This window comes from Cetorhinus maximus, chromosome 9 (genome assembly GCF_964194155.1).
Source record: "Cetorhinus maximus chromosome 9, sCetMax3.hap1.1, whole genome shotgun sequence".
NCBI lineage: Eukaryota > Metazoa > Chordata > Chondrichthyes > Lamniformes > Cetorhinidae > Cetorhinus > Cetorhinus maximus.
This window is the reverse complement of record NC_135887.1, coordinates 25,683,421-25,707,988: the sequence shown is the minus strand read 5'-3', so window position 1 is coordinate 25,707,988 and position 24,568 is coordinate 25,683,421. Positions and strand designations below refer to the sequence as shown.

Sequence of the window (24,568 nt, the reverse complement as noted above, 5' to 3'; positions counted from 1 at the left end):
CTCGCTCGCGCGATATTCCAGTCAGTGGGTGTGCTTCCGACTTTTGTGCGTATCCGCCGACAATTAAGAGGCCCATTAAGGTAATTAAAGGTGCAACTGTCTTCAATTTTTCATGTCCGTCCAACCTTATGGTTGGCTGACGGGCGAATCAGCCAGGAAGACTTTGCATTTTTTATGAAACCTCATCCACGAGCAGGATGAGGTTTCTGTTATTAAATGAAAGAAAAAGAAAAATCTATGGTCAGCATTTTTATCGTGTATATGTTCAGGCGACTGATTGTGATGTTTGCACATTTTTTCCTGATTTTAAAAACTATTTAATGCTTTTCAGGCCTTCAGCTCCCTGAGGCAGCTCTCCGCCTACAGGGAGCTTTCTGTCAGCGCTCATCCGTGCCTGAGCTGACATCAGCGCCCGCCATCCTGCCCCCACCCCAGCAGCGCTGAGCTTCTCAGCGCACATTTCACGCTGGCTGGTCGCCGACCTAAAAATTCAGGCCATTGTGTGTGCCAATGTTCAATACTTCCCTTGCACATACTCTGTGATGGAGTCATATCTCATCAATCTCAGTCTGAACCGTTGGATTCTGGGCAGCAGCTTTGCAATTTCTTTCATGTTCAGAAGAGTGACTAATGGTTTATGGTCTGTTTCGATTTTGAAACACAATCCCATAACCTAGTCTGAAAACTTTTCACATGCCCACGTTGCTGCCAAAGCATCTTTTTCTACCATGGCGTATCATTGTTCTGTTTCTGTTAGTGACCTAGAGACATAGTAGATTGGTCTACGCTTTCTGTCTCTCTGCACTTGAAATAAAACTGCTCTCAGACCTGTAGACGATGTATCTGCCCCTACTATTCTGGATCGTAATGTGCCAAGATTTCAGAAGAGATTAGAAGTTGTTTGATCCTATCAAAAGCATTTTGCTGGTCCACATCCCAGCTCCACGGTTGCCCCTGTCTCAACAACTGTCTCAAGGGTTTGTTGACTTCTGCTAAATTTGGTAGGAACTTGCCTACATGGCTGACCATCCCGAGGAATCTCTGGAGCTCAGCTATGTTCCTGGGTTGTGGAAATTCTCGGATTACTTATGTTTTTTGTGGATCAACCATGATTCCAGTGGCTTGTACCATGTGACCTAGAAACTTGATCTTAGGTTTGGCAAACTCACATTTTTCATTCGATGTTAAGCCTGCATCCTGTAAGACTCTCAGGACTGCTCTGACTCTGCGATCATGCTCGTCTCTCACGGAGCCATGAATAAGTATGTCGCCCATATGGCATATTGCTCCTTCCATGCATTCTAGGCTGAGACCTTGTCCTCTGGAAAATTTCCGGATCCACAATTATTCCGCCACTTCTGGATATTCTTCTCGTTTGTGCAGTTTGTTCCTGCCATACCGAAGACATTTCAAAATGGCGGATGGTGCTCTTTTCCCTGTTTTGGTGGGCTTAGGCTTTGCCGCACTTTCTCTCTATTGGCCTACAAACTAAATGGTTTCACTCGACCTTCTCCATGGGATCTCTCCTTCCCCACGAACAAATGCCCAATTCTGTTTCCTGATTTCTGTTTGTCTCACAATCTGCTCTGCTTTCACTAATGTTTAATCCCCTCTTGTCTGTCAGAGATCTGAAAATGCTTCACCTAGGACCCCGACTACAATTCATCCCATCCTTTAAGGTTCCAAACTCGCAGTTTCCTGCCAGCCTACAGAGATCATTGATGAACAAATCCATGCTTTCACCAGGTCCTTGCTTTCTTTTATTAAATTTAACCCTCTCTATTATTAAATTCAGACAGACACTGAAATAAGAGTTGAAAGCTTGCAGGACTTCTTCATAAGAAATTGAAGTCTCATCAACCCGCTGTCTTACTATCAAGTCATCAGTGATAGATCCTACTGCATACAGTAGTGTACTGACCTGGTCCTTTTGTTCTTTTTTTGTGTAAGCCTGAAGCAGTTTGGTACCTTGTGAACCTTTTTCTCCAGTTATCCCAGTTATGGGCCTGTTGCACTTTGAAATAGTTCTGGGAGTGTTAATGTGAATTCCATGTTTCTGCTGAACCCTGGAATTGTTCCTGCTTCTGTGCCGCTGCTCGCTGCTTCAGGCCTGTGCTCACTGCTGTCTGGTCTCTGGGTCTGTGTCTCCACTTGTATCTGCTGCTCCCATAATGTTTCGATGACATCTTGGTGGGTCTTTTTTCTTTCTTTTGTCTTTCCTGTGAGGATCTCTTTTCTTGCCAGCCCTGTACCTTCATTTTAAGGTCTGCTGGGTCTTTTCCTTGCTGGCACCATGTTTCACTGTGTGATCGGGGACTAGACGGGCATTTTGGGGTTTGTCTATTCTCCCAAAGTATGCTGCTCAAGTCTGTAGTTTCTCAAAACCATTACTGTTTATTTACAGCAAGTATTTACACATTTCAACCTTTACACGAGGTTGGAGCTTCTCCACCTTCCAGATCTCGCTTACTTCTCAATCGTGTGATCTGACATCATAATGACATCAGCATCATGTATGTTTCTGATGTTAACCCTTTACTCTACAGTACCGAGCTGTGCTGAGCCAAGCTGAACCTTTACCTTTTTCGATGCGAGGTGTTCCATTCCCAGTGAAATGAAATACGCTGCTGATGTCAGTTGGGTTTGCAGGTCCTTGCAGCTGGAAAGCTGTGGTCTATTGTTCTGTAAAAGACTCTTCAGATTCCGACTTACGTGCTCCATTATCAGTATGTATGGCTCTGTAAAATACAAGATCACAGGGTCACAGAGGTATGGGCCCCCACACACGCACTGGCATTGCCACTGTCCCCACTGATTTACCTTGTGTTATGTTCCATTGCAGGAGCTGAATGACATTCTTGTGATAGCCGAGTTTGTTCATGATGTTGATTTCTGACTGCAGCTTCTTCTGGGAGACACCTGGCAGAGAGATAATGGGAAAGGTTAATGTTCAACACCCCTGGAGTTAGAGCTCAGTGGCCCCAGGTTAGAGTTCAAGACCCCTGGAGTTAGAGTTCAATGCCCTTAGCGTTAGAGTTCAGCATCTCTTAGTTTTGACATTTGCTACCATTAATAAGAAGCTCCAGTCTTGGTTTCTGCTGAGACTTGAAGCCACAGTCCAAAAATGACAGGACTTCTCAACCTCAGAGCCAATTGCGGATACCCACTGTGTCTCCCATGTCCCATGAAGGAATAAAAACGTTTTTAAAATGGCGCAGAGTCATTGATAACAGACTGATGCAATAACGGGGCAGGGGGTTGGAATGTGGAATGTAGGCTGGTGCTCACAGCACTCATATCATATTCAAATCACAAGGTCATTGGATTAGAGGATCCGAGTTCCCTTCAGTGCCACAGAGATCAGGAGCCAGAGAGCCAAGTGGGGGCAGAATGGGGGGACTGAATGGGGAGACTGGATGGGGGTAATGAATGAGGGGACTGAATGGGGGTAATAAATGGTGGGACTGAATGGGGGTAATGAATGGGGGGACTAATGGGGGGACTGAATGGGGAGGCTGAATGGGGGTAATGAATGGGGGACTGAATGGGGGTAATAAATGGGGGACTGAATGGGGGGACTGAATGGGGGTAATGAATGGGGGGACTAATGGGGGGACTGAATGGGGAGGCTGAATGGGGGTAATGAATGGGGGTAATGAATGGGGGACTGAATGGGGGTAATGAATGGGGTTATGAATGGGGGTAATGAATGGGGGTAATGAATGAGGGACTGAATGGGCCTAATGAATGGGGGACTGAATGGGGTAATAAATGGGGGACTGACTGGGAGGACCATCTCAGATGTGGCTGGGATTCCCTCACGGCTCAATGTCCTGGCTATACTCATTCTGTAATCAGATAAGTAATGGAGCTCAAGGCTCAGCTCCCATGGGACCTGTAGCCCAGTAACAGTCATCACTTTGGGATGGAATATGAGAGAAAAAATTGAGGGAATAAAGAATCCAATGTCCCCTAAACAGAGCCTGGGATTTGGAGTACAGCTACAATGTATTATAAACCAGGCAACATCAGAGTTAGCAGGTTCAGAGGGGTCTGCCAAAGCTTAATGGGTAACATTGCCTCCTCTAAGTCACATGGCCATGACACAATTCCCACTACAGGGCGGCAAACACATAATCCAGGCACATAGCCCCAAAGCAAAACTGAAGGAGCGCTGCACTCTCAGAGGGATCAGTACTGAGGGAATGCTGCACTGTTGGAGGGTCAGTACTGAGGGAGTGCTGCACTGTCAGTGTGTCAGTACTGAGGGAGTGCTGCACTGTCAGAGGGTCAGTACTGAGGGAATGCTGCACTGTTGGAGGGTCAGTACTGAGGGAGTGCTGCACTGTCAGAGGGTCAGTACTGAGGGAATGCTGCACTGTTGGAGGGTCAGTACTGAGGGAGTGCTGCACTGTCAGAGGGATCAGTACTGAGGGAATGCTGCACTGTTGGAGGGTCAGTACTGAGAGAAAGTTGCACTGTCGGAGGGTCAGTACTGAGGGAGTGCTGCACTGTTGGAGGGTCTGCTCGGTGTGGTATATTAAGCCGCGGCCCACTCTACCCTCTCAGGTGGATGTAAATGATTCCATGGTGCTATTTTGAAGATGATCGGGGAGCTCCTGGGGCCATTGTATTTGCGTTAACTAACATCGCTGAAACTGATGTCCCAGTCAATTTTATTTATGGAATCTTGTTGTGCGCTAATTGGCGACTACATATCCTACATTACAACAGTGACTACATTTCTAATAAACTTCATTTGCTGTAAAGCATTTTGGGACATCCTGAGGCAATGAAAGGTGCTATCAAAATGCAAATCTTTCTTACTGCAAAGCCCACAACACTGTGTAACCCAGACAGGGTCAGAGTTCAAAGTTCAAACTCCATTGCCCATGACTCACTCCTCATTGTCAGCTTGCAGGTCACTAGCCGATGCCCTTTGCAGTTGCCACGTGTGATCTTCGCTCGGTAGAACTTTCCCTGATTGCCAATCTTCAAAACCTCGAGCAAGGACAGATCCTCGACAGTGAAGTGGACAGACTGCAAAAACAGAACAAAGGAACCCAGGGAGCAGGGTTGGGCATGAGCACAAGAAATAGAAGCAGGAATAGACCATTCAGCCCTCCGAGTCTGCTCCGGCATTCAATAGGATCATGATTGATCTTCTACATCGACATTTTCCTGCCCAACCCCCGCTTCCCTTTGAGTCCAACAATCTATCGATCTCAGTCTTGAGCATCCACAGCTCTCTCTGGGATAGAAAATTCCAAAGATTCACAGTTCTTTGAATAAAGCTATTTCTCTTCACCTCAGCCCTCGATGACTGACACCTTGCCCTGCAACTGTGCCTCTGTATTCTAGATTCCCCAGCTAGGGGAAACAACCTCTCAGTATCCACCCTTCACCAGTGACACTCTGTCCCTTGTCTCTGGAATGTTGTGTTCTGATGAATTTGAGATGCTCAAATGCTACCTCTCTCACTCGTATAAGCTCCAGGGACTATCGGCCCATTCTACATAATCTTTCCTCATGGGGCATCGCTCTCTCCCAGACATCAGTCTAGTGAACCTTTGTTGCTTTGCCTCTATGGCAAGTATATCCTTCCTTAGATAAGGGGATCAAAACTGTACTCAGTATTCCAGGTGTGATTACAACAAGACTTATTTATTCTTTTACTCCTATCCCTGTGTAATGAACCCTAACATAAGATATACCCCGGTTGTGTATACACTGATATACCCCAGTGGTGTATACACAGAGATACCCCAGTTGTGTATACACAGATATACCCCGGTTGTGTATATACAGATATACAGCGGTTGTGTATACACTGATATACCCCAGTTGTGTATACACAGAGTTACCCCAGTTGTGTATAGACAGATATACCCCAGTTGTGTATATACAGATATACGGCGGTTGTGCATACACTGATATACCCCAGTTGTGTATACATAGAGATACCCCAGTTGTGTATTCACTAATATACCCCAGTTGTGTATACACAGAGATACCCCAGTTGTGTATACACAGATATACCCTGGTTGTGTATATACAGATATATGGTGGTTGTGTACACACTTGTACCTGTAAACTTTGTGTTCCTGCTGCTGTGTGTGATGAACGTAATTCACTGGTGCTTCGATGCGTTGATGACAAATGTCGAGGTGAAGGGAGAACCTTCACCAATGACACTCTGTTCCTTGCCTCTGGAATGTTGTTTCCCAGTTTTATTTGATTCCCCCAAGGTTTTCTGCATTTTTGCTTTGTTCTAGAACATGGAACACAGGGAATAAAAGATTTGAAACTGCATCAGCCACACAGCAACCCATCTGCCCATCCTACCAGCCCCGTCTGCCCATCTGTAATGAAAGATGTAATTGATTGGCCATCAGTTTAGAGCAGTGTTTGTAATGTGGAAACCGGATTGGTGCGATACTTGCTAATTGCATCCATACTTGTTAATTGCAATGATATTGAATTGATTAGGACAATTTACATTGAAATGCAACAGGTAAGCACAGCAAACTGATCAAAACCAGATAGTTAATCATAGCAAACTGATCGAAACCAGAGAGTTAATCAGAGAGGACAGGTAAAAGTCCTTATATGGTTATGCCTATGGAAGACAACTTGGGAATATACTAACCAACCAACAGCCGATCATGCACCCAATTAACCAATCCTCATCCAGAGGGGGATTGTGCATGAATTCTTTACAAACTGCATTCTGTATGTAAACCCCTGAAAAGGTCCCACACAGAAGCTCTCAATGAGGAAGTCTATGTTGAAGGGAAGAGTGTCGGTGAGCCAAGCAGGAAGATCTCGGTCAAAGATCACTCCTAAATGACCTACAGTCATCTCGGATTGACCACCTGAGGAGTAACTGTATGATTTAATTGAAATGGCTTTGTTCAAAATTCTCAATAAAGGTTGGATTTAGTGTGAGACTGTATCATTCATCATTCTCGATCTCCAAACATAAGTGGTTAAATCACCGACACATCACACCAGCCTGTGTGCCCCACCCATTAACCTGTTTAGTGAGCCCCAAACCAGGGCATCTAGGGAATGGGCAATAAATGTTGACCCTGCCAGCGTTGCCCACGTCTGATGCGTGAGGTGTTTAGAGTTGCAGGGGATAATGGTGCAGTGATTAGGTGTTTCAGAGAAGAGCTGAGCATCTTGTGTAGGGAACCTGTCTCCTCTATCCCTGAACGGAGGCTCCTGTTGGGTCACTCACTTCTTGAACCACACGATGAGACAAACTGCAGCCACTGTCAGTATCAGCGGAGCTGAGATCACCAAAAGGTGGAGTCTGGTGTTGGGGGAATTGGTTGTAACTCCAACTGCAAAACACAAGAGACACCAGCATCAGCACCCAGTGGGGTGAGAGAGTGAGACTGAGAGAAAGAGAGTTAGAGAGAGAGTGGGGGAAGAGGAAGAATGAGAGATAGAGAGTGAGGAGATGCAGAGATAGCACGAGAGAGAGAGAGAGTTAGAGAGAGAGAGTTAGAAAGAGTTGGGGAGAGAAATTATGAGAGAGAGAGTGAGAAGGGGGAGAGAGAGCATAAGAGAGAGGGGGGATTAGAGAGAGAGTGAGCGGGGAACGAGAGAAAGAATCAGAGAAGGAGTGAGAGAATGAGATTGAGTGAGAAACAGAGAGTTGAGAGAAAGAATAAGAGGGGAGAAGGCGTGAGAGAGGGGGATCACAGAGAGTAAGAGAGTGGGAGAGAGTGAAAGATAGAGCAAGAGTGGAGGGAGGGAGTGAGAGAAACTGAGTGAGAGAGATGATGAGAGAGAGGGGGAGATAGAATTATAGAAAGAGAATGAGAGGGGGTGAGAGAGTGAGAGAGATAAAGAGCAGATCACAGAAATTGAGAGAGAGAGAGGAACGGAGAGAGAGGGAGAGAAAGAGTGTGAGAGAGAGAGAGAGAGGCGGAATTGTCCAGATGTGCACAAAGTCCGGTAGCAGCAGGAGGTTTTCACAACATAACGTTCCATTCCCGCCTCATTAATTATGCAGCCATAGGAGACACGCCTCTGATTTGCCCGCCATGCCATTACCTTGCCGCTTCCTCACTCTGGTCGCCATATTTAAACTGCAGCCGTGTGCACACTTCTCAATGCTTGCAGCTCAGGACCACTCCAGTGAAGACATGGCCCAAAAAGCCAAGAAGAGTGCAGCCCCCCCAATTCAGTGATGCATCCCTGGAATGCATTCTGGACACCGTCAAGGCTCACCGCGATGTCCTCTACCTCTGCTCTGGCCACAGGAAGCCCATCAGCCTCACCACTCCGGCTTGGGAGGCAGTGGCAGAGGTGGTCAGTGCCAATGCTGCATGCAAGAGGTCGACCATCCAGTGCAGATAAAGGGTGAATCATCTCATCCATGCCACCAGCGTAAGGCAACCATCTCATCACTCCAAACTCACACACTCACAAGCCCATCACATATTCACTGGCATCTCACTCACTGCCAGCTCAAGGGATATCACCACTCACTCTCTCACACAAACCATCACATCTCCATCTGGCCTCATCTCCTCTGGAGACTGCCTCCTCAGCCCTCACCTGCTTGAGGCCACTTGCACAGATCAACATGTGTTCCCACACAAACCCTGGGATATCCCCCTTCCCCAGTACAGCCCTCACCCTGCAGCATCTTCCCTTGCCTGAGGCCACATCTCCCCCTTCCCCGAACAAGCCCTAGCCCTGCCGCCGTTGAAAAGCCCCCCCCGCCTTACGGCTGGTCTGGTAGGTCCAGACCTGCCCATGAGCCCCCCTAAAAGTGAAGTGTTGCTGCCTGCGAAGCCTGGCACTGATGACCACGAGTGCTGCCCGAAGCAAGGTTGGCAAATCAACCTCAAGGTCCCAAGTGAAGTGCAGCTCACCGAGTGCTATAGTCATTTATGTTCAGTTGTGAAAAACGTCAACAATCACTCCGGTGTGCCCGGGGGATCCAGCATGGCGGGGGATGATCCAGCATTGGGGGGGGGAATGATCCAGCGTGGGGGGGGGGGGGGGATGATCCAGTGAGGGGTGGGGGAGGGGATGATCCAGCGTGGGGGGGGGGGGGGATGATCCAGCACTGGGGGGGGGAATGATCCAACATGGGGGGAGGGGATGATCCAGCGTGGGGGAGGGGATGATCCAACATGGGGGGAGGGGATGATCCAGCGTGGGGGGGGGGGGATGATCCAACATGGGGGGAGGGGATGATCCAGCGTGGGGGAGGGGATGATCCAACATGGGGGGAGGGGATGATCCAGCGTGGGGGGGGGGGGATGATCCAGTGAGGGGTGGGGGTGGGGATGATCCAGCGTGGGGGGGGGGATGATCCAGCGAGGGAGGGGGGGGGGGATGATCCAGTGAGGGGTGGGGGTGGGGATGATCCAGCATGGGGGGAGGGGGTGAGGATGATCCAGTGATGGGGGGGAGATGATCCATCAAGGGGGGTGGGATGATCCAGCGAGGGGGGGGGGTGATCCAGTGTGGGGGGGGATGATCCAGCATTGGTGGGGAGGGGGGAGGGGGGGAGAGATGATCCAGCGAGGGGGGGGGATGACCCAGCGTGGTGGGGGGGGATGATCCAGCGTGGTGGGGGGGGATGATCCAGCGAGGGGGGGGGGGGGGATGATCCAGCGTGGTGGGGGGGGATGATCCAGCGTGGTGGGGGGGGATGATCCAGCGTGGTGGGGGGGGATGATCCAGCGTGGTGGGGGGGGATGATCCAGCGTGGTGGGGGGGGATGATCCAGCAAGGGGGGGGGGGATGATCCAGCGTGGTGGGGGGGGATGATCCAGCGTGGTGGGGGGGGATGATCCAGCGTGGTGGGGGGGGATGATCCAGCGTGGTGGGGGGGATGATCCAGCGAGGGGGGGGGATGATCCAGCGTGGTGGGGGGGATGATCCAGCGTGGTAGGGGGGGATGATCCAGCGTGGTGGGGGGGGATGATCCAGCGAGGGGGGGGGGGGATGATCCAGCGTGGTGGGGGGGATGATCCAGCGTGGTGGGGGGGATGATCCAGCGTGGTGGGGGGGGATAATCCAGCAAGGTATGGGGGGATGATCCAGCATAGGGAGGGGGGCGGGGGGGATGATCCAGTGAGGGGGGGAGGGGGGAATGATCCAGTGAGGTGGGGGGGTGGGATGATCCAGTGAGGGGGGGGTGGGGGGGGAATGATCCAGCATGGGGGGAGGGGGCGGGGATGATCCAGTGATGGGGGGGGGATGATCCATCAAGTGGGGTGGGATGATCCAGCGAAAGGGGGGGGTGATCCAGTGTGGAGGGGGGATGATCCAGCGAGGGGGGGATGATCCAGCAAGTGGGGTGGGGGGATGATTCCGGTGAGCAGGTCTTATACTGAGATGTTAAAGTATTGAAATTAGGTTCCCGACAGGCGGCAGTGGGAAACATGGCTCCGCCATTGAAGGGTGGAGCGGACAGTCACAAACTGGTTTCATGGTGGCGTGAGGCCGATTTGTGGTCTTCTCACCATATTGTCTGCTCACACCCACCATGACACCCGCTGCCAATGGGATCGGAAACTTCCAGCCAGGGTGAGGGGTGCACAGAGAGTGAGCTACAGAAAGAGAAAGAGAGAGGTAGCATTAGGAAACAATGGGTGGTATTTAATACCAGCTGCCATGGTTTGAGGCACTAATTGCCCACTTAAGGGCTTCAATTTGTGGCAGGGAGAGAAGGGCATCCATGTGCCATCCTGCCATGAATTTAACCAGGATGGAGGCAGGAAGGCGGTGCGGTCCCTACATGTCACCCTCCCACCTGATTAAATGCCCCACACCACCAAAGGTTCCGGGGGGAGGACATGACACCCCTGTGTCAGGCTGGATTACCAACGAGTTCCCACCTCTGGACTGAGTCCTAAGGGGAATATAATGCCCTGACCCCCTTCTCCCCATGGTGAATTTGGTGCTGGGAGGAACATTTAATGAGGCAGAAGGTGGTCAGTGGGGACCACTACCTCCCTGCACAGCCGAGGAATGCACAGCTGGCAGGATCTGATTGGCCAGCAGCTCTTGGTGGGCAAGATTCCTGCCTCTGGAGTCTTTGATCCATGCCTGGCACCTACTGCAGCCGGCCTTCCCAATAAGAAGCAATGGGGAGCATTCACCAGCTCCGCAGCCAATGGATGAGACCCCCCATCACCTCCATTATACACTGACAAGGCCACTGGCAAATCTGTGGCCAGAAGCCAATGTGGGGAGTTTCGGGATCAATTTTCAGCTATTTTTCCAGCACAAGGCAGTCTTGCCAATGTCACACGGCCCCAACACACCTACCAGATCAGCCACATGGGGGGGCTTTTCAACGGCTGTGGGGCTAGGGCTTCCTTGGGGAAGGGGGAGAAGTGGCCTCAGGCAAGAGAAGAGGCTGCAGGGTGAGGGCTGTACTGGGGAAGGAGGGTATCCCAGGATGTGTGTGGGGCACATGTTGATCTGTGCAAGTGGCCTCAAGATGGTGAGGGCTGAGGAAGCAGTCTCCAGAGGAGATGAGGCTAGATGGACATGTGAGGGTCTGTGTGTGAGAGAGTGAGTGGTGATGTCCCTTGAGCTGGCAGAGAGTGAGATGCCAGTGAATGTGTGAGTTTAGAGTGATGGTTGCCATACCTTGGCTGCACGGATGAGATCATTCATCCTCTATCTGCATTGGATGGACAACCTCTTCTGTGCAGCATTGACACTGATCCCACTACTATTGCTTACCAAGCTGGAGTGATAACGTTGCTGCCCCTCCTGTGGCCAGAGCGGGGGTAGAGGACATCGCATTGGCCTCCACGGTATCCAAAAGGTGCTCGAGGGCTGCAGTCTTCTTGTCTTTTGGGGCCATTTCTTTGCTGCGATCCTGGGCTGGGAGCACTGAACGTGACTGTGTTTTAAATACGGCGCCTGGCGTGATGAAGCAACGAGGTGACGGCATGGCGGGGGAATTGGAGCCTGCCCGCCATGGAAACGGTGTGTATCCCGGGAATGCATAATTAATGCGGCGGGTTTGGGACGAAACAGCGTGAACAGCCGCCATCACGGCCAGCGGGTAAAACACCATTACCACACTTAGTGCAAATCTGGGACGATTCCGCCCAGACAGACAGAGAGAGACAGAGAAAAAGAGAGAGAGAGACAGAGAGAGGGGAGAGAGACAGAGTGAGAGAGAGAGTGAGAAAGAGAGAGAGAGAGACAAAGGGAGTGAGAGAGAGACAGAGAGAGAGAGATGAGAGTGAGAGAGACAGAAAGAGAGAGGGAGAGAGACAGGGCGAGGCAGAGAGAGAGAGAGAGACAGAGTGAGAGACAGAGAGAGACTGAGAGAGAAGAGAGTGAGAGACAGAGAGAGAGTGAGACAGAGAGAGAGGGAAACAGAAAGTGAGAGACAGAGTGAATGAGTGACAGAGAGAGACAGAGTGAGAGACAAAGAAAGAGAGTCAGAGAGAGATAGAGCTAGGCAGAGAGGGAGCGAGACAGAGTGAGGGACAGAGAGAGAGAGAGAGAAAGAGAGAGAGAGAGACAGAGAGAAAGAGACAGAGAGAAAGAGGCAGAGAGAGTGAGAGAGACAGGGAGAGAGAAACAGAGGGAGCGACATAGAGAGAGACAGTGAATGAGTGAGTGAGACAGGGGGAGACAGAGAAACAGAGAGAGAGAGAGAGGTAGAGAGTGTGAGAGACAGAGAGAGAATGAGTGAGTGAGTGAGAGAGAGGGAGACAGAGCAAGGGAGACAGAGAGAGTGAGCGAGACAGAGAGAGAAAGACAGAGAAGAGTGAGAGATAGTGTGTAAGAGAGAGAGAGAGAGACAGAGAAAGAGAGAGACAGAGAGAGAAGAGAGTGAGAGGGAATGACAGTGACAGAGATATACAGGGAGAAACAGAGAGAGAGACACACAGTGAAAGAGATACAAAGATATAGAGTGTGAGAGAGAGTGAGAGAAAGAGTGTGAGAGAGAGAGAGAGGGAGAGAATGAGAGAGGGATACTGAAAGACAGAAAGAGTGAGGGAGAGAGATAGAGTGAAAGATAGACAGGGTGAGAGAGGGAGAGATAGAGAGAGACAGAGAGAGAGATAAGGTGTGAGAGAGAGACTGACTGAGAGAAAGAGTGTCAGAGAGAGAGGAGAAATAGAGAAAGAGAGAGACAGAGACACAGAAAAGTGTGTGAGAGAAAGACGGAGTGAGAGAGGGAACTCCCTCCCTAACAGCGCTGTGGGTGTACCTACACCACATGGACTGCAGCGGTTGAAGAAGGCAGCTCATCACCACCTTCTCAAGGGCAATTAGGGATGGGCAATAAATGCTGGCCCAGCCAGCGAAGCCCACATCCCAGGAATGAATAAAAAAAATGAAAGAGTGAGAGGCAAAGAGAAAGACAGAGCGAGAGAGGGAGAGAGAGAGAGCGACTGAGTAAGAGAGGGATACCTAAAGACAGAAAGAGAGAAAGATAGAGTGAAAGATAGACAGAATGAGAGAAAGAGTGAGAAAGGGAGAGACAGAGTAAGAGAAAGAGTGAAAGAGAGAGGGAGAGAAAGAGACAGATAAAGAGAGAGAGACAGAGAGAGGGAAACAGAGAGAGAGAGAGTGAGAGACAGCATGTGTGAGGGAGAGAGTGAGAGACAGCATGTGTGAGAGAGAGAGTGAGAGACAGCATATGTGAGAGAGAGTGAGAGAGAGAGTGAGAGACAGTGTGTGTGAGAGAGATACAGAGTGAGAGAGGGAGAAAAAGGGTGAGAGAGAGAGAGAGAAATTACATTCTGGCAGCAATGACCAGCACCTTAGAGATGCAGGCATCAGTAATGTGTCCAGTGAGTGTGACGCCACACCACACACTGCACAGGGAAGAGGCCCTGGACTGAGACACCTGCCTTTATCTTGTGCAGGAACCAAGGTTTTACATCTGAGTGACACAAACACTGCTAATCAGAACAAAGAGCCATAGGCAGGGAGACATTCTTGGGAGTTTATTGACAATAGTGAACATTATTTACAAGTGATTAACACCCGCGCTCAGGCTGTGCAACTAACTCTTCTTAGTCACCACTTTCATTCGCAATGCCTGAAGCGGCAGCTAAGGGCATGGCCCCCAAAAAGGGGCCAAAGAAAACTGCCACTAAGAAACGCGGCAAAGGTGAGAAGAAGCGCAAGAAAAGCAGGAAGGAGAGCTACAGCATCTATATCTACAAGGTGCTGAAGCAAGTCCACCCCGACACCGGCATTTCCTCTTCAGCCATGAGTGTCATCAACTCGTTCGTCAACGACATCTTCGAGTGCATCACCTGCGAGGCTTCCCACCTGATCAGCTACAGCAAACGGCACACCATCTCTTCCCGGGAGATCCAGACCACCGTCCGCCTCCTGTTGCCGGGGGAACTGGCCAAACACGCCGTCACCGAGGGCACCAAGGCTGTCACTAAATATACATCTTCTTAACTTTCCTAACCCTGCCACTGCGTCTTGGTGCTCCCCCAAGATCCACAGCGGTGGTGGAGGCAGCCTGCTGACTGTGACGCCCTGTCTGTGATGACCTTGGCGGGCGTCCTCTGGAGGGCCGAGACCTGGAGGGCCCCGACCTGCTTTCGGGGTCCTGCTGTGTGGCAGTGGCACCCTCCTCAGCCTGTGGAGCTGGAGCTGCTGGTGTCACAGGAAGAGGGGATTTGGATGGGCTGGACACTCCTGGAGTCACCTGGGTGGATGTCCTCGGGGTGTGCACCTGCTGATCCTCCTCCCTATGGGTGCCCAAAGGCCCCTGGCTGACTCCATGAGGAGAAAGGGAAGCTGGAGTGAATTTGAGCTACTCAGCACCCCTCTCGCATGCACACTGTTGGAAGCCAACTGTGGCAATGGAGTTAAGCCTGTGCAGCAGTGCAGGAGCGATGTCCTGGACCAAGGTCTCCATGGTGGCCGCCATCCTGCCAGTGTTGACCTCAGTGCGTTGCAATGCCGGTGCTATCACCTCAGCTCCATCCATCGTGCTTTGCAACCTGAGGGCAGCGGACATCCCTCCCTGATGTTCCCGAGCTTGCCTTTGCAGCTCCAGCAACTGTGACATGACCGAGTCCAGAGGTTCATCATCCGACTCGGACTCAGCAACGTTCTGGCCTCCAGCAGTCCTCCGAGTGCCGGGGACCTGGGAAATCCCTGCCTCCGCCTGCTGTGGATCAGAAAGTGCGATGTGCTCACCAGATTGTGATCCCGAGGCTACTCTAAAGCTAGGTCCCACCGAGGTGTGTGTCTGCGCTGGTGGGGGGTGTGGGTGAGCGCTGTGACGGGGTTTCAGGGAGGGTGCCTTCAGATTCCTCTTCAGAGGTTTCTTCAGAGCTTGAGTCGAGGCCCTGGGCCCTGGACCCCCTCAGTTGTTTCCCAGATATGCCTGCAAAAGCAAGGAGAGATAATTAGTGCATGGCAGGGGACTGCAGAACAGGATACATCACTCACAGGTTGTCTGATGGATGTTGCACTGCTGGATCCTCACTTGGTAGAGCAGCGCCAACCTCACCATCAGCACAGGACCGGTCCCGGTCATCACCAGCCAGCTGGATGGCTCTGTTTTCAAAGTTCGTGAGGAACTTGATTTCAGACATTCCTCCACCAGTCTGCGACCTCTCCCTCTTGTTGTGAGCCAGTTTATCCTGCATGAATAGAGATGGGAAGAGGGTATCAGGATGCCTGCCAGGCCAGATGATAAGTATGCCTGGTATATGTGGGTAGTGAGTGTTCCCATGGACGGGATGAGGACAGTGACGGTGAGTGTGAGAGAGTGAATGGTGATGTCCCTTGAGCTGGCAGTGAGTGAGGGCCCTGTGGGCGTGTGATGGGTTTGTGAGTGTGTGAGTTGTGAGTGATGAGAAGAGTGACTTACCCTGGTGGAACGGAGGAGATCATTCATCCTCTTGTGGCACTGGGTGGCTGTCCTCTTTTGCAGGGTATTGGCACTGACCACCACTGTCACCTCCTCCCATGCCGGATTGGTGATGTTGCTGCCCTTCCTGTGGCCAGAGCAGGGGTAGGGGAAATCACGGCAGCCTCCAGTGCATCCAAAGGTGCTTGAGGGCCGTGTCATTAAACTGGGGGGGCTGCAGTCTTCTTGTCTTCTGTGCAGCAGTCCTGGGCTGGAAGCACTGAGAGGTGTGCGCACGGCTGCACTTTAAAGATGGCGCCCAGCGTGATGAAGCGGGGAGGTGATGACGTGGCGGGTGAATGAGAGCCCGCCCACCATGGAAACAATGTATTCCCAGGGATTGCATGATTAATGAGGCGGGATTGGGATGATACGGTGTGAAAAGCCGCCATTGCGGTCAGCTGGCAAACTGTTCTTTATTCTGCCTGCTACTGCGTTAGTGCCAATCTGGGACGATTCCACGAGAGAGAGAGAGAAAGAGAGAGAGGGACAGAGATCGAGAGTGAGAGATACACATACAGCGAGAGAGATAAAGCAAGGCAGAGAGAGGGAGACAGAGAGAGAAAGTGAGAGACAGAATGAGGGACAGAGAGAGAGAGTGAGAGAGAGGCAGAGAGAGACAGAGAGAGAGATAGAGAGAGAGATAGAGTGAGGGACAGAGAGAGAGTGAGAGAGAAACACAGAGAGAGAGAGATGGAGAGAGAAAGATAGACTGATGCAGACAGAGAGAGACAGAGAGAGAGATATGGAGTGAAGGACAGAGAGGGAGAGAGTGAGAGACAGAGAGTGGGAGTGAGGCAGAGGGAGAGAAAGAGAGAGTGAGAAATAGACAGAGAGGCAGGGAGAGACAGAGTGAGACAGTGAGATAGTGAGAGAGAGAGTGAGGGAGAGAGAGTGAGACTGAGTGAGAGAGAGCGAGAAGAATACAGAGACAGAGTGAGAAAGAGATAGTGAGAGAGACAGAGTGAGCGACAATGAGAAAGTGAGAGAGTCAGTGAGAGATAGAGTGAGAGAGAGAGAGAGAAAGAAAGACAGGGAGAGAGTGCAGCAAAGATATAGTGACTGATCCATGGGGGCTGATTAGTGGCAGGAACATCAAGTCTTGTGTGGCACTATTATTGCAATAAGAGCTCCTCTCCTCAATGACTGCTCATATAATCTATGTCTACTGCCCTCCCCCACCTCCACTGCTCCAACCTTCCCCCCACTTCCACCCTCTTCCCTCTGCCCCAAACGCCCCACCTCTCGAGCCACGTTCATCAGGCCTACCTGTGGTTGTGTTAGTGGTTTCAATAGTTGTATAGTCTGTGCTGTTGCTGACTCTGTCGGCCATCTGTGCAGCTGGAGATGGGGGAGTCTGAGCTGGAACAGAAACACATGGAGCCATTACTGCCCACAAACCACCTTCCCACACCCGAGCCACAACTACTGCAGAGTGCAAACTGACCCCCTCAGCTTCCCTCACCCGGGGCTAAGTGCTCAGCATCTGGCTAGTTTGACCCTTGCTCAGATGGATAGGGAATGAGCAATGCTCTGGTGCACACAGAGTAAGCAGGGTTCATGGAGATGGGGCAGGGTGCGGGTTCAGTCAGTCGAGTCTGCACTTTCCCTCTGTCCTCACCCACTCTCTAGTTTCGCTATACACCACCCTCTCTCTCTCTCTACTTCTCTCTCTGGCTTCTCCCTTTCTCCCTTTATCTCTCTCACCTCTCCTCTCTCTCTATCCTCTCTCTCTCTCTCTGTGTTCTCCCTCCCTCCTCTCTCTCTCTCTCCCTCTTTGGTTTCCCCCACTCTCATTTTCTCTCTCTCTCTCTCTCACTCTCTCTCCTTCCCTCTCTCACCTCTCCATCTCTTTCTCTCTCTCGGTTCTCCCTCCCTCTCTCTCCCTCCCGCTCTCTGTGCTCAGACAGACAGAGAGAAGGAAACAATGTGAGATGCTTTCACTCTTGCTCTGAGGCTGCTGATGCCCTTGCTGTGAGCAAGCTGTCCCTGCAGTAGTTGGAGTCACCACTTCCTCTCAAGAGCAGCATGTTGGAAGAATGAGATACGCTGACTCTTACTGGGGTTTGGATTTCACACACACTGACTCTCACTGGGGTACGGGTCCCACACACACTGACTCTCACTGGGGTACGGGTCCCACACACACTGACTCTCACTGGGGTACGGGTCCCACACACACTGACTCTCACTGGGGTACGGGTTCCACACACACAGACTCTCACTGGGGTACGGGTTCCACACACACTGACTCTCACTGGAGTTTGGATTTCACACACACTGACTTTCACTGGGGTACGGGTCCCACTCACACAGACTCTCACTGGGGTACGGGTCCCACACACACTGACTCTCACTGGGGTACGGGTCCCACACACACTGACTCTCACTGGGGTACGGGTTCCACACACACAGACTCTCACTGGGGTACGGGTTCCACACACACTGACTCTCACTGGAGTTTGGATTTCACACACACTGACTCTCACTGGGGTACGGGTCCCACACACACAGACTCTCACTGGGGTATGGGTCCCACGCACATTGACTCTCACTGGGGTACGAGTTCCACACACACTGACTCTCACTGGGGTACGGGTTCCACACACACTGACTCTCACTGGGGTACGGGTTCCACACACACTCACCTACTGGTGGTGTGGTCATAATATCACTGGATTAGTAATGCAGAGATCCAGGCTAATGCTCTGGGGGACATGGGTTCAAATCCCACCATGGCAGCTGCTGAAATTCAAATTCAATTATAATTTTAAAAATCTGGAATTGAAAACTAGTCTCAGTAATGGTAACCATGTAAAAATCCATCTGGTTTCCATCAGGGTCCACTGGCCTGATCTACATGTAACTCCAGACCCATAGCAATGTGGTTGACAATTAGGGATGGGCAACGAATGCTAGCTTTGCCAGCAGTGCCCACATCCCATAAAAGAATAAAGTCCACCCTGGTGTTTACTCCACTCAAGCCTCCTCTCATCAAACCCTCTATTCCCTTCTGCTTCATGGTTTGTTTATTTTCCCTTTAAATGCATCTCTGTACTATTCACTTCAACCGTTCTCTGTGGCAGCGAGTTCCACATTCTTACCACTCTCTGGGTAAAGAAGTTTCTTCTGAATTCCCTATTGGATTTCTTGGTGACTGTTTTATTTTGACGGTCATCTAGTTCTGCTCTTTCCCACAAGAGGAAACATTCCCTCTGTATCCACTCTTATCAAAACCTTTCAGAATTTTAAATACCTCTATTAGGTCATCCCTTAGCCTTTTTTCCAAGAGAGAAGAGCCCCAGCCTGTCACTCCTTTCCTGATGTGTATATCCACATGTTTCTGGTATCATCCTTGTAAATCTTCTCCTCTATATCCTTTTTATAATATGGCGACCAGAACTGCACACAGCAGACTGTGTGTTCCAACCAAAGTTCGATACAGATTCAGCATAGCTTCTCTACTTCCCTCTAGAAATAAAATTTGGTGCTTGCTTTGCTTTTTTAAAATGGCCATGCTAACCCGTGGCACGGTTTTTAACGATTTCTGTATTTGTGCTTGGAGATCCCTTTGATCCTCTACCCCACCCAAACTTGCACCTTCTAAGTAATGTGAGCTCCCTGCTCTTCCTACCAAAATGTGCTACTACACATTTACCTGAGGAGTACTTCATTTGCCATGGTGAGACAGTGAGATGGTGAGTGCCGGTTTGGTATTTGTTCATGGTGCAGCCATGGCAACTCAACCTGACCTGTCCCTCATCCACTATCCACGGATGCTTACATATCCACACATATCCGCATGCTTACTGACACACACACACTCATATTCTTTTACTCTCAAGCACACACACATGAACTCCAGCTGATCTCCCTCTTCCTGACCCAGTGATATCCAGATCACCTGTAATGTCCCAGCTAATAGCCGGAGCTGAGATCCTCTTGGTGGGCACAGAGCAGTGATTGAAGCTGGCACAATGAGGATGGGCATCACACTGAACACAGCAAGCTCTCTGAGGTAAACACTGCCCAGTGGTCCCCTCAACAGAGCTTCCATGAGGCTCCTCTCAACTTTCCCATAGAGAGATTCCCATAGAGTAGGTTTAAATCAGAGCTGAGGAGGAATTACTTTTCTCAAAGGGTCATGAATCTGTGGAATTCACTACCTCAGAGTGCAGTGGATGCCGGGACACTGAATAAATTTAAGGAGGAGATAGACAGAATTTTAATGAGTAACGGGTTGAAAGGTTATGGGGAGAGGGCGGGAAATTGGAGTTGAGGCCAAAATGAGATCAGCCATGATCATAATGAATGGCAGGGCAGGGTCGAGGGGCTGAATTTCCTACTCCTGCTCCTAGTTTTTATGTTCTTATGTTCTTATCCCAAGGAGAGATTCCCGTCCCAGGGAGAGATTCCCAGCCCAGAGAGAGATTCCCACCCCAGGGAGAGATTCCCAGCCCAGAGAGAGATTCCCGTCCCAGAGAGAGATTCCCAGCCCAGGGAGAGATTCCCAGCCCAGGGAGAGATTCCCAGCCCAGAGAGAGATTCCCAGCCCAGAGAGAGATTCCCGTCCCAGGGAGAGATTCCCAGCCCAGAGAGAGATTCCTGTCCCAGGGAGAGATTCCCAGCCCAGAGAGAGATTCCCGCCCCAGGGAGAGATTCCCAGCCCAGAGAGAGATTCCCGTCCCAGGGAGAGATTCCCGCCCCAGGGAGAGATTCCCAGCCCAAAGAGAGATTCCTGCCCCAGGGAGAGATTCCCAGCCCAGAGACATTCTGACCAATTGTACCAGTTAAGAATGAACTGGACTCAAATTTCAAATACATTGCTTTAAACATTCTGTGCATTAAATAATAAAATAAAAATGAAAAGGGAAATTTGAAAGAACTTCTACAAAAGAAAATAGAGAGAGAGAAAAGAGATAAAAATCACTTTTTTACCCTCGGTTTATAAAGATCCTCCTCGACTCTGCTCTGGGTGTTGATTCTTCAAATGTGACACGAATTGAATCCCGTTCTGGCTGGGAACCCAGGGGGTCACTCGTCTCCCTCCTCGCTCTTTCTCTCCCTTTCTCTCTATCTTTTTCTGTCTATCTCTCTGTTTTTGCCTCTCTGTCTCTCTCTTTCTCTCTCTATTTCTGTCCCACTTTCTCCCTATCTGTCTCTCACCCTGTCCCTCTATCTTTCCCTCTCTTTCTCTCTCTGTCTGTCACTCTGTCTATCTCACTATCTCTCCCTTTCCCCTATTCCTCTCTCTTTTCTCTCTATATCTGTTTCTTTCTCTCTCTTTCTGTCCCACTTGCTTCTTAACTTTCTGTCTCACTCTCTGTCTTACTGTCTATCTCTCTCTCTCCCCTGCTGTCCCACACTCACTCCCTCTTTTTCCTCTACCTGTCTCTCCCTCTACCTCTGTTCCTGCCTTTTTCCTTCTCTATTTCTCTGTTTCAGTCTCCCTTTCTCCCTGACCTTCTCCTTCTCTCTTGGTTGCTTATATGATCTCAGGCGCTCCCCGAGTCTCAGACCATTTCCTCTTAATACTTGTCCTGTGCTTATCAGAACTATATCTTCAAACAACTCCGACACCAGCGCAGCCAACCAAAGAACTCAAGGAGGTAGATATTGGTTTCCGTTAACATGACAGTTTGTTGATGGCTTCGTGTGAAATGGTCGCTCTCACTTCCAGGCTGTTGGGAGGTCCCAGAATGGCTGCAAATCTTATTCTTTTCACTTTGTGTCTGACAGAAAGCTCCATGGCCAGGGATCACTGAGAGGCTGATGGCAATGAGAGCTATTGTCAGTCACAGGCCTGGTGGGACAGTGGAAATAGTAAGAGCACACTGAGAGGAGGTTAGGACGATGACAAAATGTTAGGATTGGGCACAGAGGGGATGGTGGGCACTCTGGCAAATTTCCCCCTCTTGATTCCACCACTGAGAGAGCTGGCTATCCTTGGTGGTGCCAACGGAAGAGGAAAGAGCAGGCGCGGTTTTCCCTGAGGGAGAACAGAGCCAACGGGTGAGACACTGTCAGAGAGGTGCACGCAATCCCAGGCTAGGCCAAGTGGAAGAGTCATAGAATCATTAAGGAATCCATTCGGCCCATTGTGTCCTTGTCAGAAGAGTGCCATGTGAGGGCCCATAGATCTCAGCAAGGAGACAAGCTGTGGTCTGTGTATCAGCCATGGGTCCATGGATAACAGTCTCCCCCACTCACCATCACCACAGTGGATTCAGAAAGTGATGGATTAAAGACCCGTTTCAGAGAAGTGAACCCACAATCTAGGCTGACACTTCTGGTGGCAGTAAGGAGGGAGTGCTGCAATGTCAGAGAGCGTTCCCTTTCAGCTGAGATATTATACTGAGGTCATATCTGTCCCCTCAGGATACGTTAATGATCCCATGGCATTATTTGAGAAAGAGTAGTGGAGATTTTGGCAATGTTCTACCGCCAATATTTATATCTCAATCAACATCACTAAATTAGAAGATATGGTATTATCACATTGCTGTGTGTGGAACTTGCTAAATGAAAATTAGCTGCTAGATTTCCTATAATAAACGTGGTGACAATTCAAATGTACATCACTGGGCTTAAAATGCTTCGCAACATTCTGTGCTTATGGAAGGTGCTATATAAAGGCAAGTCTTGCGTTCAGATTAAAAATTGAGATTAGGACCCCCAGTGAGAGAAGGCCCACAGTCCCTGAAGGTGCTGACTCTCAGTGGGAGACAGTCCCTGAAGGTGCTGACTCTCACTGGGGGACAGTTCCTGAAGGTGCTGACTCTCAGTGGGAGACAGTCCCTGAAGGTGCTGACTCTCACTGGGGGACAGTTCCTGAAGGTGCTGACTCTCACTGGGGGACAGTTCCTGAAGGTGCTGACTCTCACTGGGGGACAGTTCCTGATGGGGCTGACCCTCACTGGGGGACAGTTCCTGAAGGTGCTGACTCTCACTGGGGGACAGTTCCTGAAGGTGCTGACTCTCACTGGGGGACAGTTCCTGATGGGGCTGAGTGGGAAAACATTTCTGTTTTGAAATTGAAAATGTTATTTTACCCTCAAAGAGTTAAACTGAGCTCATGTCTGGTTTCACTGGGCTCAGCCTGGAAAAAGGACCCATCCCCCTTCAATTGACGTCACCATAAGCATTGCCTGCAGCAATGATGTTATGAGAGATAGCCATTGCCCTTAGCAGTGTTTGTACAGGATGTGGGTTTTGTGAGCTGAGAGCTGTCCTATATTTAATGTATGAGGCCACAGGCCGGGCTCTGCTCTGTCATTGTTCTGTTCACTGCTTACCCTGGACTGACATCACGGAATCACAGCATTGGTACAATACAGGAAGAGGCCATTCAGCCCATCATGTCTGCACCGGTTCTCCGAATGAGCAATTCACCTAGTGCCATTCTCCCACCTTCACCCCGTGACCCTGCACATTCTTCCTTTTCAGATCATAATATAATTCCCTTTGAATGCTTCAGTTGACCCTGCCGACTCCACACCCTCAGGCAGTGCAGTGGAGGAGGCGGTGGCAAAGTGATATTGTCACTGACTAGTAATCTCGAGACCGAGGCAGATGGCGGCATTGAATTCGATAAAAAAAATCTGAAATTAAAAGTCTAATGATGACCATGGAACCATTATCGTAAAATCCCATCTGGTTCACTAATGCCCTTTAGGGAAGGAAATTTGTCGTCCTTACCTGGTCTGGCCTACCTGTGACTCCCACACAGCAATGTGGCTGGATCTTAAATGCCCTCTGAAATGGCCGAGCAAGTCACTCAGCTGCATCAAATTGCTACAAAGTCAATAAGGAATGAAATTGGACGGGCCAACGGAAACAACAACAGCAATCTCAGCCCTGTTGACCCTGCAAAATCCTCCTTACTACCATCTGGGGGCTAGTGCCAAAATTGGGAGAGCTGTCTCACAGACTAGCCAAGCAACAGCCTGACATAGTCATACTCATGGAATCATACCTTACAGATAATGTCCCAGACTCCATCACCATCCCTGGGTATGTCCTGTCCCACTGGCAGGACAGATCCAGCAGAGGTAGCGCCACAGTGGTATACAGTCGAGAGGGAGTTGGCCTGGGATTCCTCAACATTGACTCTGGACCCCAGGAAGTCTCATGGCATCAGGTCAAACATGGGCAAGGAAACCTCCTGCTGATTACCACGTACTGCTCTCCCTCAGCTGAAGAATCAGTGCTTTTCCATGTCGAACACCACTTGGAGGAACCACTGAGGGTGGCAAGAGTGCAGAATGTACTCTGGGTGGGGGGTTTCAATGTCCATCACCAAAGGTGGCTCGGTAGCACCACGACTGGCCGAGCTGGCCAAATTCTAAATGATATAGCTGCTAGATGGGTCTGCGGCAGGTGGTGAGGTAACCAAAAAGAGGGAAAACATATTTGACTTCATCCTCACCAACCTGCCTGCCGCAGATGCATCTGTCCATGACAGTATCGGTAGGAGTGACCACCGCATAGTCCTTGTGGAGACGAAGTCCCGTCTTCACCTTGAGGATATCCTCCATTGTTGTGTGGCACCATCACCATGCTAAATGGGATAGATTTTGAACAGATCTAGCAACTCAAGACTGGGCATCCGTGAAATGCTGTGGGCCATCAGTAGTAGCAGAATTGTACTCAAACACAATCTGTACC

The 24,568-nt window shown here is 50.2% G+C and overlaps 2 protein-coding genes across 2 annotated transcripts in view; one reads left to right on the top strand and one right to left on the bottom strand.

The window, feature by feature from the left end:
• LOC144684493 (tyrosine kinase receptor Cad96Ca) overlaps positions 1-21,376 on the bottom strand; it is a 28,587-nt gene extending 7,211 nt beyond the window's left edge. Inside the window, exons 1-7 of the mRNA XM_078548312.1 lie at positions 20,840-21,376; positions 17,171-17,263; positions 7,244-7,349; positions 6,088-6,271; positions 4,902-5,040; positions 2,821-2,919; positions 2,581-2,738 (exon numbers count right to left, since the gene is read on the bottom strand). Of these exons, the coding sequence (XP_078404438.1) occupies positions 2,581-2,738; positions 2,821-2,919; positions 4,902-5,040; positions 6,088-6,271; positions 7,244-7,349; positions 17,171-17,234 (750 nt within the window). The 5' untranslated portion in view covers positions 17,235-17,263; positions 20,840-21,376. The remainder of the gene's footprint in view (positions 1-2,580; positions 2,739-2,820; positions 2,920-4,901; positions 5,041-6,087; positions 6,272-7,243; positions 7,350-17,170; positions 17,264-20,839) is intronic.
• LOC144684174 (histone H2B 1/2/3/4/6-like) lies at positions 14,056-14,433 on the top strand. Its single transcript, XM_078547834.1, has one exon. The coding sequence runs from the start codon at positions 14,056-14,058 to the stop codon at positions 14,431-14,433; it is 378 nt and encodes a 125-aa protein (XP_078403960.1).
• Positions 21,377-24,568: the final 3,192 nt, after the last annotated feature.

What these genes read in the sequence shown, in the direction of transcription:
- LOC144684174 (XM_078547834.1), top strand. Translation starts at nt 14,056, where the DNA reads ATGCCTGAAGCGGCAGCTAAGGGCATGGCCCCCAAAAAGGGGCCAAAG.